Consider the following 15,566-nt stretch of genomic DNA (forward strand, 5'->3'; position numbering starts at 1 on the left):
TGAAGACTTGTCAAACTTCCAGTGACTGCATGGATATATAAAAAATGTTGGTAAGTTTACCAATGTGTTATTGTCTACAGGAAATTATTACTAATTTCCAATAAATCTTTTTAACCTTTGGAAATGTGTGACATTTCATATTCTTCAAATATGATCGTGAATCTGGTACTTGAACGTCTTTGTTTTTATCACCATGTTATAAAAAAAAATTGCATGTTCTTTCAGATCGCTTCTTAATTTGAAAGCAGGTCTACCGTAAAAGTCTTTGAATACCTGCAGACTCTGTCTCAGGCTGTCATGATGGCAAATGACACCACAAGAATCGCCGCCAGTACATTACTGTGGTTTGCCAATGAAAAAGAGGTAGAAATCTACATACCAGCGATATTCTTTGCCAGTTCCATGATGATTCTCGGGCTGGTGGGCAATGGATTTGTGTTCTATGTGTACGGATACCGATTCAAGAAGACGTGTGCCAGTGTTTACATATACTGGTTGTCTGTGTTTGACCTAGTGTGTTGTACGGTTTGCATTCCGTTCGAGATATTTGAGATCCGTTTTCCCTTTTTGTACGAAGATATCATCTCGTGCAAGTTCTTCAGTACGGTAGCCACGGTGGCATACGTGTCGCAGTGTCTCCTGTTGTTATGTATATCCCGAGATCGGTACTATAAAATCTGTCATCCTTTGAAGACCTTTGCTGTTCGTTCTCCACACAAAAACATCTTCTACACATTCATTCTTGCACTCTTTATCTCGTGGCCGACCTCCTTCCTCTACGGTACCAAGACGATCGAAATGGCCATACCAGGGATCGTGACAACAACCTGTTCCATCGACGACTCACGCAATCAGTTACTTATTAAATTATATTATGGTTTTTATGCTGTTATCGTCATTGGGAGTTTCTTCTTTCTAGTGTTCGTCTATACACGCATTATCCGTGTCGTCTATAATCGATCTAGAAATAACATCGGGGAGGCCATGAAAGTTAAGTTTGCAAAGAAGAACGTAAGGTCTTACGACCTTCAGTCCAAAGCTAACCAAAATACTCGTGATGTATTTGTATTAAAGTGTTCGGAGCGGTTCTCACAACACGTTGAAAACGAGCACTTATCGGAAACCAAATATTCAAAATGCTTAGATGATAATGAATTAAAAAGGAAAAGCAGAAATACGTTAAATATTTCAAATGATTTTATGACGCCGACCGAACAAGTTCCACAAGCGAATATCGAACAGATAAAAGAATTAGATATCAAAAGACGGTTTCAAATCTCAAAAACTGCCATTATATTCATAGCAGTGACGGTCAGTTTTATGTTCAGCTATATTCCGTATCTTGTCATTGAGATTATCCTCAAATATAGCGAAATGGACTTCCGGAAGCAGAACATCCATGTACAACAGCTGATAGAAGTGGCGTCGAAGTCTTTCTGCCTAAACAACGCTACCAATCCTATAATATATAGCATCTTTAATAGAAACTTCCGCCGTGAATGTTGTCGTCTCTTCTCCCGCCAAGTGGGACCAGTTCGTAATATGCTTTCTTTACCAAGAGTCCCAGTAAGTAACATTGGACGTGTATCGACATCAAACGACAGTGATGTCAGAGAAGTGAAGCTTGGACAATAAAATTGCAGTGCGCTGGTTACGTTATTCAATAAGGACGTGACTTTTCAGAAGGATAACATCACTGCAAACAATCATCGTTTATCTGTCGGTATCATTAGTGATTAAACCCATTAACTAAAACAAAGTCATATCGACAGAAAATGTACACTGTGTTTACAGAAACTACAGTACATGAACGGCATTCCATCCATCACAACTGGCCAACAGTTAATCGGTATCACCAGAGAAAAAAGGCTTGTGAAAATGCTGTTAAAACAACTATCGGTATTGAAGAGGTCTGTGAAAAAGTGCCAATGATTTTCAGTATTGAAAAGGTCTGCGAATATAGTATCAAAATCAGCAATATTGAAAGGATCTGTTGAAATAATATAAACAATTAACATCTTCAAAAACTAAAACCACCGGAGATATGAAGACTTGTCAAACTTCAAGTGACTTCATGGATATATAAAAAATGTTGGTTAGTTTACCAATGGTGTTATTGTCTACAGGAAATTATCACTAATTTCCAATAAATCTTTTTAACCTTGGAAAATGTGTGACATTTCGAATTCTTCAAATATGATCGTGAAACTGGTACGTGAACGTCCTGGTTTTTATCACCATGTTATACAAAGAAACTTGCATGTTCTTTCAGATCGCTTCTTAATTTGAAAGTACGGCTACCGTAAAAGTCTCTGAATACCTGCAGACCCTGTCTCAGACTGTAATGCTTCATGATGACAAATGACACCACAAGAATCGCCACCAGTACGTTACTGTGGCTTGCCAATGAAAAAGAGGTAGAAATCTACATACCAGCGATATTCTTTGCCAGTTCCATGATGATTCTCGGGCTGGTGGGCAATGGATTTGTGTTCTATGTGTACGGATACCGATTCAAGAAGACGTGTGCCAGTGTTTACATATACTGGTTGTCTGTGTTTGACTTAGTGTGTTGTACGGTTTGTATTCCGTTCGAGATATTTGAGATCCGTTTTCCCCTTTTGTACGAAGATATCATCTCGTGTAAGTTCTTCAGTACGGTAACCACGGTGGCATACGTGTCGCAGTGTCTCCTGTTGTTATGTATATCCCGAGATCGGTACTATAAAATCTGTCATCCTTTGAAGACCTTTGCTGTTCGTTCTCCACACAAAAACATCTTCTGCACATTCATTCTTGCACTCTTCATCTCGTGGCCGACCTCCTTCCTATACGGTACCAAGACGATCGAAATGGCCATACCAGGGATCGTGACAACAACCTGTTCCATCGACGATTCACGCAATCAGTTACTTATTAAATTATATTATGGTTTTTATGCTGTTATCGTCATTGGGAGTTTCTTCTTTCTAGTGTTCGTCTATACACGCATTATCCGTGTCGTCTATAATCGATCTAGAAATAACATCGGGGAGGCCATGAAAGTTAAGTTTGCAAAGAAGAACGTAAGGTCTTACGACCTTCAGTCCAAAGCTAACCAAAATACTCGTGATGTATTTGTATTAAAGTGTTCGGAGCGGTTCTCACAACACGTTGAAAACGAGCACTTATCGGAAACCAAATATTCAAAATGCTTAGATAGCATGGATGATAATGAATTGAAAAGGAAAAGCAGAAATACGTTAAATATTGCAAATGAATGTATGACGCCGACCGAACAAGTTCCACAAGCGAATATCGAACAGATAAAAGATTTAGATATCAAAAGACGGTTCCAAATCTCAAAAACTGCCATTATATTCATAGCAGTGACGGTCAGTTTTATGTTCAGCTATATTCCGTATCTTGTCATTGAGATTATCCTCAAATATAGCGAAATGGACTTCCGGAAGCAGAACATCCATGTACAACAGCTGATAGAAGTGGCGTCGAAGTCTTTCTGCCTAAATAACGCTACCAATCCTATAATATATAGCATCTTTAATAGAAACTTCCGCCGTGAATGTTGTCGTCTCTTCTCCCGCCAAGTGGGACCAGTTCGTAATATGCTTTCTTTACCAAGAGTCCCAGTAAGTAACATTGGACGTGTATCGACATCAAACGACAACGATGTCAGAGAAGTGATGCTTGGACAATAAAATTGCAGTGCGCTGGTTATGTTATTCAATAAGGACGTGACTTTTCAGGAGGAAAACATCAAACATCGGGGGACGTGTTTCGATGACAATTTCTATTCATAGTGTTTCCATGGACGACGCGGTTACTGTATCATCCGTTTTATATTGGTAATTTTATCTAATATAGTTTGGGATAAAGTTATACATCCATTGCTGAAATTAACAGAACATAAATATTGCCAGGATCAATTTCGGCGATTGGCTTTGATGCTTTCCCGTCAAATCACTGGCTTCCTTATAATCCCTCTCCTATTCTGGTGAAAATATTGCCAATGTACGGTATTTGTAATAAACTTTGAAGGATAAACTGAACTGGCGTTAAATGGCGATTTCGTTTTTTTCTTTTCTCTCTCCAGCGTTAAGATCGTTTGATATCTGATTTCCTTTTCCTTTCCTTGTTGGCAACGACTGGTTTGTTTGTACACTAGTTCTTCACTAATCTACAGCGGCAAACGAAACTTCCTCTTCATCTCCTCCTTAGCACATATACGACTATAGCCTGCAAAAGCAAAGAACAATTGGAAATCACGAGTTCGAGCGACTTTGGTCAGATGAGACCTTCAGCTATCTTTCCAGGATTTGCACCAATATCCAAGTAAAAAAATGAATAAAATGGTATTGGAATTTCCATCACTCGCGTGAATACTCATTTTTTTCAAATGTAAACCCCATTGGATTAGATACTGTTGTACTGTGGTGCAATTTTCGTGGATTATTTATGTTCGTTGAATTCGTAAGTATTCTTAATCTACGAATTCGGACACGTCCACGATCTTATACAAATAGAAGGATCTTAAGAGAGCGATATTTATCCACGGAATCAATTGTCCACGAATCAGTAATTTTTGTTGTAAAAGCCAGTGATAAAATTTGGACCCCTCGAAAAGATATGATTTGGAGTATTAGAAGGTAGAACCACGGACATTACTATAGATCTAAGTCTGGGGAAGAACAGAATAATGTAATTGTATAGATTGTTGTGTTAAATAGCATCAGGTACAGATCTAGGTTCGATTCCTGTCGGGGAATTGTGGTACTTGATGAGGTGTAGCCAACCTGAAAGCCTCCTTATATGATATCGAAACAATATTTATCAGTAATATATATAATATCGTAGTGCCCTTTGGTTTGTTCCATCCAGATACGTCTCTGATGTATGTAATGAATACTTAATTAAAATCGAATACAGAACAGTGAAGCTGTTCAAATTAAACATTTTATAGAACAAGAAATCTATCGTGAAGAACTAGGTACACATATGTATCTAAACATTCAACAGACTAGACAAACATGTGTGATTGAGGTATCTCTACCTAGAACATGTAGGCCTATTTATTTAAAGAGAGAGAGAGAGCAATATCTTAAAGTGGTATCAGTGATTTTCCTGTCGTCCGAGGTCAAATTATTTTGACGCACAGTCTGGTGCCCACCGTTCATGATGACGCGGCAGTGAAATATTTTTTACCTATATAAAATGCATGCATGCCCAAGTTCCCCCACTTTCCAATCCCCTACTTTTAACGTCAGCTATAGCAAAATTGTCAGTCCACAGTGTATGCGGACACGATTGTCAACATGGCCACGTGATCATCTCCTAGGTACCCTCATTTGCATAAAGTTGTTTAGTAATGGCGGACAGTGTGGCTGTGAACGATTGAAAGCATATAGCGAGTTTGTAAAATCAGCAAAGGATATTATTTGTCAAAATGGCTGACACTGGGGGATACAACCTGGACCTTGACAACCAGAAACGCAATGTGTTCGTCACGCAACTCAACGAAAGGTAAGATCCATTCCATGTGTAATGTCGTGATTCCACTAGTGATAACAAGTGCGTGAATTATAGATGGAGTCTATTACAGGCCATCATGTTAAAGTTACTCGTCACGCACGGGAAGGCTTAGATGTTCCCTTGACATTACTGATACAGAGAGAATAGATTAAGGTGATACACGTTTGTTAAATTACATAGAAGTAATGGATACATACATGTATCAATAAATTCCTCATTAATCACACAGATGACATATCAAAACACGAAAAAATGGTTTAGTTGCTGATTCAGTGGTATTAAATTGTAACCATCCGATAAACACTAACAACGGTATACAGCTCTGCTAGAGAGATCTCTTTAATTGACTGGGTGACAAATTAACCAGAGGCTCTGGGTTCGATCCCTAGTGGAGGAATTGAAGCAAATATTTTTGATGACATTTGATACACAGGACAATGAGTAAATAACAGGACAGACATGTATGTCTATAACCATACAAATTGAAAATCCCAGAAAAATAAAGTTTAGTGGATAATTTGTATTAATTTGTCAAAATCATTAGGAAAATAAAGAATAATACACTGTTTTCTCAATAGCAGATGTATTAAAGTGCACTCAATCTTTTTTATTGGTACACATTAACATATGTCTTGAAATATATACTTTACTGTATTTTACTGTGCTAGCTCATAGAACGTATTGCATGGTATTTTATATATACACCAAATATGGTATTTTAACTGCCATGATGCTGAACAGGCATTGATTAACTGTCATTTGATAACATTTGTCTCCAGGTGATTGTCTTTGTAATCAGTTTCATTAATAAAACCAGCATGATGAATATTACTGTGACTAATATGCTTGTAACTTTTTAATTGTTAGAACTCAGTTATCGACTTGTGTTTCTTGTTTTGAATTGATATATTGATATATTTCATGAGTTGGATTATACATGTTCTGTTATCATTCTATAATGCTGGATATGTATTAATATATACACAGAAAAGTAAGATAAGACTTTTGATATTAGCTAGAAAATGAAATGCAGCACAACTGTGATTGCAAACTTTAGTTATTCAATTAAAGAACCGTTTTGTGTGGTTGAGTAATTTTTCAGAATTACCAGGGACTTAGATCTAGATATTACAAGCTCATGTTAGGTGTCTTATTATCATATTTCCCTTTCCTAAATGAAGTTAAGAAAATATTTAATCCAAACAGATAAGACCAGTTGCTTGTTTTAACAGAAAAAAAGAGAGAAAAAGATTCAAGAGAAACAAATGTAACTGGATTTCATTGATATTACAGAGACGATGAGGACGAAATCACAGCGTTCCCCGTTGTCAAGGAGTCTGGTGACAAGCTCATTGAAACGGGGATCAACACACTTCAGAAAACGTTATTGCTCAAGAAACAGGTGGAGGTGGAAGCAGTTGACATTGAGCTGTACAAAAAACGACAAGAGTTCAAACGTAAAATGGAGCAGTGTGCACAGCGTCAGATTGACATCCAGAAGAGGCAGCAACAGGTTCGTTGACATTTGACAATACATAGATATAGGGACACATATATAGAGCCATGCTGATTTTTGGTTTGGCAGTTATCTTTCTTAGTGCTGAAGTATGTGGTGTAGTTCATTAATTTGGTACAGCAGTGAGATACTATTCTCCTGATGCATGGATTGGATATGAGAATAAGCAGCAATATTGAACATTTCAGCTCCTGCTCCTAAAAGGTGCTAAATGAAAATCTTGTTGTTTACATGTCAGGAAAATTTTTATCTCACCAATCCAACATAATGATAAATTAATTATGGTTTTTGCTCTACTTTTTAGTTATGCTACAATAAAATATGACACTAATGTTACAAATAAGGTAGTATGATGATTTTTCTTGTTAATGTACAACGAACAATTTTGATAAAGTTGAAATTGGTGTACTGTAAAGCATCATCTGAAGATTTATTAAATTTGGTTGTTTCTATGTCTCCAGGGACAGGTGCTTAAATGATTATCAAAATGAGTAGTTGATGATACTTGTACTTATATCAGGCAGGTCTGTTGGAATAATGTTGAATTGATATGTTTTAGAATTTCAGTCAACATAATTTCAGCATTTTCAACTAAAATAAATTGTATTGGTGCATTTTAAAGTTAGTGGTTTAAACAAAGTTTCTGAATTGGAAGCAGCAGGGTTTGCCTGTTAAGGATTGAGTGATTGATGTGGGGAGGGGAAACTGGAGTAGGTGGAGAAAAATCCATGAGGAAGGAGATTGTATACCTTGTCAATTTCAATCAGGTAATCGAACCCAGGACTCCTAGATGAGGGGCAAGTGTATTATCACTGCATCACCTGATCTATTATAAACATGGATTTTTGAAATGACATCCTTTGATTATCAACTCTAAAATGTGACAAGGAAATCTTGTACCACCAGAAAAGTGTAGGTTTTCTATATCTACATTATTAAACCAGCTTACAAAATATGGGTATGTTGTCTTTATCTGTTAATTGTCTAATAAGGTCGTTTTCTATATTTTTTCTAAGGGTATTTTTGCAAATAAAGGTCCTATAAATATAGGTATCTCTTAAATTAACATTACTTCAACTCAGTTAATATTGAAGTAATATGTCTTTAATTTTTAATTTCCTTGTAAGGTAATTGAATTAATACCTTGAAGAACAGAATACCAGGTGGTGCTCTCCACCTTACTTCTATAGCTATTGTTTGTAAGGTATTATGTGACTGTCACCCTCACAATCAACATTTAATGTGTTAAAACACTCTGGCACAGTCCCAAACTATACTGACAGAGAACAAATAGTTAATTGAATGTCTAGATAATATTTGGTAGAAGTTGTACTTTTGTACATTTGACAGCAGTTAGTGGTTGTGTACTACCAGGTGTTTGTATAGAATTTACTGCAGGTTTAGTTTACTATATTGATGTCCTACTGAATTACAAAAGCTTTTGAATGTAGTGTTCATTTGAAAGAACTTCTTCATTACATATTTCAGAAGGTCTGCACGTATATTATACACATATTTTTAGTAGAAAGACACTACTATCTATTTAAGATTTCTGGATGTTTGAGGTTTCAAATGAAATATCCACATTTCTGATTTTGTTCAGTCTACTAGAATTGGATTGCTTAGTTTAAAACCATTAATAAAAATATTTGGCTTGTTAATTTTTCATCCTATGAACAAAGCGCATTATTTCTTTCTTTTGACAACGCCTCCTAAATATGCACACTGATTTCTATGAAACAATACAGGAACAAACAGGATAATATCTAGATGTGAATACAATCTTTTTAAAAAAAGTTTGGTTACCTTGGTAACTATACACAGGTTTTCAAATAAAATGCAGTTCATAATAACTTCTCAGTATGTTTTTCCAATGTATCTAACTCAAGCCGAATTTTGTAACTAAAATAGCCCATGATCTAATGATGAGATAAAGGTTTTTAAAAACCGTATCATGGAAATGCAACAAATTTGTGAACCAAGTTCAATTGCAAATGTACACAAATATGAAGGACCATTTCAGATTTTTAAAATTCACATTTGGGTAACTACATATTGCTAGCATGCATTAGATGTCGTATGTATCTCTAATTACTTTTCATAAATATAAGGATTGGTAGACTTCATTTATATATGCATGTATACATGGAGGTGGGCGAGGCAAGGGTAGAGACAAGATGTGTCATCTTCAGAGATGACGCCTCGTTTGCTTGCTTGAAGGTATGCATGCAGGGTGTTTAACAAACAAGATATCTAGATGAGTAGGAGTCAATACCTACTAACCTGATCATATTGTATTACATTATGTGTAATCAGAATTTGAGTTCTTACAATTTCTACTACCAAATCCTTTGGTAATGAGTTGCTCTGCTATACTTTGTACAATCAATTTTGTTGTATTCATTTCAGATGAAAGATGAATTTACTAATTGTGAAAAATACATCAAAGACTATGATGCCAAGAGGAGGCGAGCTATACAGAAGTACCAGACAGAACTTAAACTCAAGGAACAGAAAACGAAGGAGCTAGAAATGTTACTACAACAAATGGAAGATCTAAAGAGAAGGTAAGGATCTAAAGGGGAGGTAAAGACCTAAAGAGGTCAGGATCTATAGAATTAAGGACATGAGGAGGTGAGGATCTATAGGGGAGGTAAAGAACTAAAGAGGTCAGGATCTATAGAATTAAGGACATGAGGAGGTGAGGATCTATAGGGGAGGTAAAGAACTAAAGAGGTCAGGATCTACAGAATTAAGGACATGAGGAGGTGAAGAACTAAACAGGAAGTAAGGGTCACATAGGAGATAACTAAATAAGAGGGAAAGATCTTTAGTGGAGGTTAAAAGAGGAGGCAAGGATATTTAATGGAGGTAAAGGTCTAAAGAGAAGGTAAGGATCTATAGGGGAGGTAAATAACTAAAGAGGATGTATTGTTTTAAAGTAAAGAGGAAGTAAGATCTGAAAAGGAAACAGTGGTTTCAAGAGGAGGTAGGGATTTGATCAATAGAGGAGGATCTAAAGAGGAGACAAAGAGTTAAAGAGGAAGGAAGTTTCTTAAGTGGAAGAAAGGTCACGATTTATAAAAAATCTACGACCAGTGACAAGGTGAAATTCATCATTATCACTCATTGTGATTTTGTGAAAGGAGCAGGAAGTAGCGTATGAAAAAATAAACAAAAAACATACCACCAACAAGTATAGTTTATATATTAATGATGATTGTGTTTTGATGTGAAGCATTATTCTGGTTTCAGGCAAAAACATTTAGAAAGATCTGTGATTAGATACAAGAAGTTTTCAGATTTCCTGATGAGGGTGATAGACATAATGCCTGAAGGTAAGTATACACTTTAGTTTACAGAGAGTCAAATCTTAAAATTTACCAACTTCACAATTATACTTGGAATTGTAAGTTATCTTCAGCTAAAGCCTCTAAATCTATATATATATATACACTCAGGTATTAATGATATGATGTGATGAGTTACTTATCATTGATTTGTTTGTAGATTATATTCCTACCACCGATGACAAGGTGAAAGGTCTTATGATGAGGCATCGGACATTGAGCGAGTCCAGTAAAGCTCTCATAGATAAGCTGGAGTCAGCTGGTGATGAGGTAGGTCACTATGGAAATATGTTCTCACCTGTAAAACTTCCTTTGAGGGGCTGGAGTCTGCTAGGTTTCCATGGTTACAGGGTAGTAAAGATCTCATAGATAGGCTGTTTTATGTTAGGTCACAACAAATAAGGATTGAACAGTTCACGTTGATAGGCTGGAATCTGCTTGGTTACCATAGATACAGGGTAGTACAGGTCTCTCTGATAGGCTGCAGTCTACTAGCTAGGCCACAATGGATACAAAATAGTAGAGATCTCAAAGATAGATCAGGTCGCTATGGATAGGCAGGAGTCTGCTATGTCACCATAGATACTTGGCAGTACATATCTCAATGTTGTATTCTAGGTCACCACTTTTACACATTTTCCATAGTAAAGATTATCATAGTGAAACTGAAGTGTGAGTGTTATGGTAGAGCTCTCTATGTTTTGTACATACTCATCAATGCTTCATAAATAAGTCTGTTATTCATTTTTACAGATGAAAGAACTAAGACATGACTTGGATGAAATAAAGGGGGAGCACACAAACATGAAAATGTCAATCAACGGTCAATTGGCTCGATTACAACATGAACATGAACATAAAGAAGAAAGCAACAAGCAGAGTGAGCAACACTTCGCTGCTAACAAAGGAAATATGAGGTCAAAGGTGAGGTTCTTTTTCTCATATATTTGGAACTCTTTGTAAAATAAATTGAGTGTTCCCTTGCTTTATCTAGGCTCTCAACAGATTTGGTTCATATTTATCCTTTAGTATCATGATCAAGTTCTACATCACATTCTGGCTTGCACAGGAGTAGGGGATATTCAAATCTTTCTAGTTACTTTCAATTGTTACTAGTTACACTGTTTTCAGTTACATATTTTGTAGTTACAATGATATTCTTAGTCACAAAGACTTTCTTTTACAGCGAACAGAATTTGGAGTGATCATGATGGCTATAGACAACATCACAGAGAAGTGTCTAAAGGCCCTCGACACATCGGTGGAGGGCCTCACTTTGGAACAAAAACTCAAAAAAATTGGGGTAAGGTTTATAATCAAGAAATCTACTTGATAAAACTGAGACTTATTGGTAGAATGATTAAATCACAAACATATAAATGTGATATTGACAAAATACATAGCAAGTTACTCACCATTACAGAAAAGGAACTATATATTAGGTATAATTCTCATTGCAACCAGAATGTTTATATACTTGTAACCATGATATTTACACAGGATCATGTAGTGGAGCGGGAGGATGTTGCTCGTATGGCCATGCCCAGTGACTCGACCACAGCGAAGGAGAGCAGCAGAGGCAACAGTGCAGATCTCCAAAAGTCAAAAGCCAAGAAAAAAGTTGTTGTAACTGGTCCATCATGATCAAAATCAAGACTTATCTACCCATGTTAATGTAGTAATATTCCAGTTGTTATGTTGGCCAGAAGTCTTTGAATTAATTAGCAGAACATCAACAGAAAAGAGTACATGTTAGATATATGAATTAGGAGACTGTAGGTATAACCTGTCCAATCTGACACCTTCCATATACAGCATTACTGTTACTGCTAATATCAGCTGTGTTCATGGTAAACAAATAAGCATGTTGGAAAAGTTATCTCATGGATCATAGTAATGGATTGTAAAGCTAGTTATATAATTGTGTCCTGTCAAAATCCTTTACAAAAGATAATAGAGTTCTTATTCAAACAACGATTAGATTGTGTGTATAAAACATGTATATGTCTTGAATGTATACTGCCAGACTTTTCTGAACAGTCTGACCACAAAATTGCAACAACAGTTACTGTTAGTATCTAAGATGGAGTAAAAGAAAGCTGAATAGGTGTGAAAGGGAGAGTTAAAGATTGTGAGAAAGGAAATTGTGTATTGTTGTTTCATCTTAGGTGAAAGAAAATGTATGGAAACTATTGCCATGTTACTACCCAAGATTTCTGATCTCCATTTCATTAAAAGCATTCTACATAATGATGTGACACCCTTCAAATTTATATCTACAGAATAATCATTCCCACAATACAAGCATTACAAAATCATATTTTTCATCTGGTGTCACTTAAAATTGGAAACCTAATTTACAATTATTATATATATATGGATGAACACAAATTTAGCAATCAAGTACCCGGTTCATCATGGTCAGGAAATCAATATAATTTAACTATGTTGCATATATAATTTGATGTAGGTGCAAGTTGTAGATGCCATGATATATTAAATCTCTGTGATTGAAATTAATTGTTTTCATGAAAAGATTTATAGTACCCAAGGGGAGGTAACTGTCCATCTGTGTTTCCATGTGGTTTCAGTGTTGAGTGACAAAATGTTTGTAGAAAATCTTACTTGGTCTGAAAAGCACCTTACATTTTGTGTGGATTGAGCTGAATTTTAATCTGCTTAACAAACATTTATCAAAATATAAAATTTATGGTTACAAAGTTATTGTTCTACTTGACATAGTGTGCATATGTTTTACGTTTACAATTGTACACATACGGTAACTTTTCAATCTGGACAAAGGCTATTGTCACTACAGACAACACTGTTAACATTGATAATTTCTCACCTTTTTTTGTGGATATAATACCTTGAATTTTGCCATTGGTATCAAAACTAGAATTTGTAATTCCAGCCATGTTATAATTTTACTATTGATGAGCAGGAAGTAAAATCACATGCTGCAGATTTTTCTCATTTAAAATTTGTCAATTCAACATTTGCCGTGCAATCTTATGGTCAAAATAATAAGAAATATAGACTGGCAAGAAAAGCCTGTGATATTGTTGATCAGGTATACAATAATACCTTGAAAATAGAATGACAGAAAATGACTGTTTAATACTACAAAAACAAATCCTCTTTGCCTATTACATGTTACATTTTGAAGAGCTTTTACAATATTAATCCAGCAGAAAATCATTAATTGATGTTGTTAAGGTTGATAGTGAGCATTTACCTTGCCAAACTGCCCTCAAAGGAACATTAATAGTTACCTCACCATGTGAACGAAATAAAACATCTTGTCAAATTCCAGTCTTTGTTATAATAACCCTATTTTGTTTTTATTACCAAAATCTTAGATTTTCACATTTACCACACAATCTCCCTCTTATCTAGTGAATTCTCCCATTTAATATCTTATGTTATTAGCGTAATATACCTTGGAACATTTTTTCAGTGGCTGCACCAGTCAGAAATTGATTGTTATGTCATGATATGGACAATGATGTTACATTATGAAATGAAAATGATGCAACAAAATTGATTCCTCCTTTTGATTTTATCCGCCATATTTTGACTTTAAAACCTGACAAACTTTATTTATTCTGAGTTATTCAAATTTGTTTTCATACATCATTTTATGAAACTTGTCTTCGAGTTTTGATTTTTGCTCACCAAGGCTCATAAAAATGAAAAAATAAAACCCAAAAGGACAGGGCTATTTCATAAAATCTCACGTAAAATAGAAAACCCCTTGTAACACACTTTTATATACATCAACACAACATATGTACCAGGGTATACACATTCCAACCAGGGACTAGGATGTATTTATTGCATCAAATACACTAAGGTCACATCTGCACTGACCGTTTTAGACATAACTTCTATGCTGACCATCTGAAATACTAGGTCACACTATTGCTGACCATCTAGGACTAAAGACCACACCTGTACTAACCTTCTGGGACACTAGGTCACACCTGTACTGACCTTATGGAACACTCGGCCACACCTGTACTAACCATCTGGGACACTAGGTCACACCTGTACTAACCGTCTGGGACACTAGGTCACACCTGTACTAATTTGGGACACTAGGTCACACCTGTACTGACCTTATGGAGCACTCGGCCACACCTGTACTAACTGTCTGGGACACTAGGTCACACCTGTACTGACCCTATGGAACACTGCCACACCTGTACTAGCCGTCTGGGACAAGAGGTCACACCTGTACTGACCTTATGGAACACTATGCCACACCTGTACTAACTGACTGGGACGCTAGGTCACACCTGTACTGACCTTATGGAACACTCGGCCACACCTGTACTAATTTGGGACACTAGGTCACACCTGTACTAACCATCTGGGACACTAGGTCACACCTGTACTAACCGTCTGGGACACTAGGTCACACCTGTACTGACCTTATGGAACACTATGCCACACCTGTACTAACTGACTGGGACACTAGGTCACACCTGTACTAACCGTCTGGGACACTAGGTCACACCTGTACTAATTTGGGACACTAGGTCACACCTGTACTGACCTTATGGAACACTCCGCCACACCTGTACTCACTGTGTGGGACAAGAGGTCACACCTGTACTGACCTTATAGAACACTCGGCCACACCTGTACTTACCGTCTGGGACACTAGGTCACACCTGTACTAACCGTCTGGGACAAGATGTCACCTATATCTGCACTGACTTTCTTGGTCACTAGGTCAAACCTGTACCGATCATCTTGGACAATATGTTACGCCTAAACCGATTATCTGGTACACAAGGTCATACCCAAATTGACCATCTTGGACTCTAAATCACACTTGTACTGACCCCCCTGAGGCACTAAGTCACACCTGTATTGACCATCTAGGACACTGGGCCTCACCTGCACTGATTATCATGGCTACATGGTCGCATCTGAACTGATTATCTGGACACAGGGTCACACCCAAGTTGACCAACTAGGACTTAAGTCACACTTACACCGACCCCTTGGGCATTAGTTAAAACCTGTATTAAACATGTGGAAAATAAGATTAAACCTGTACTGACTACCTAAGACAGCCAAACCTGTACTGATTTTGGATGGTTTTACTATCTGGGACACTACATCATATCTGTGCTGTACCTCTGAATTACAAGCTCACA

The 15,566-nt window shown here is 36.6% G+C and overlaps 3 protein-coding genes across 3 annotated transcripts; all 3 read left to right on the forward strand.

Annotated features, from left to right (window-relative positions):
- Nucleotides 1-300: 300 nt before the first annotated feature.
- LOC132558738 (5-hydroxytryptamine receptor 1A-like) lies at nt 301-1,635 on the forward strand. Its single transcript, XM_060223337.1, has one exon. The coding sequence runs from the start codon at nt 301-303 to the stop codon at nt 1,633-1,635; it is 1,335 nt and encodes a 444-aa protein (XP_060079320.1).
- Nucleotides 1,636-2,354: 719 nt separating this feature from the next.
- On the forward strand, nt 2,355-3,698 carry LOC132558748 (G-protein coupled receptor 84-like). The gene has a single exon (XM_060223347.1). The coding sequence runs from the start codon at nt 2,355-2,357 to the stop codon at nt 3,696-3,698; it is 1,344 nt and encodes a 447-aa protein (XP_060079330.1).
- A 1,745-nt stretch (nt 3,699-5,443) lies between these two features.
- Nucleotides 5,444-12,039, forward strand: LOC132558777 (coiled-coil domain-containing protein 42 like-2-like). The gene is made up of 8 exons (XM_060223383.1): nt 5,444-5,520; nt 6,823-7,042; nt 9,455-9,612; nt 10,301-10,383; nt 10,556-10,665; nt 11,149-11,319; nt 11,582-11,698; nt 11,896-12,039. Exons 1-8 carry the CDS (start codon nt 5,444-5,446, stop codon nt 12,037-12,039), a joined length of 1,080 nt encoding a protein of 359 aa, XP_060079366.1.
- Nucleotides 12,040-15,566: the final 3,527 nt, after the last annotated feature.

This window comes from Ylistrum balloti, unplaced genomic scaffold, assembly GCF_031769215.1.
Source record: "Ylistrum balloti isolate Yb309-2 unplaced genomic scaffold, AGI_CSIRO_Ybal_v1 Utg369660, whole genome shotgun sequence".
NCBI lineage: Eukaryota > Metazoa > Mollusca > Bivalvia > Pectinida > Pectinidae > Ylistrum > Ylistrum balloti.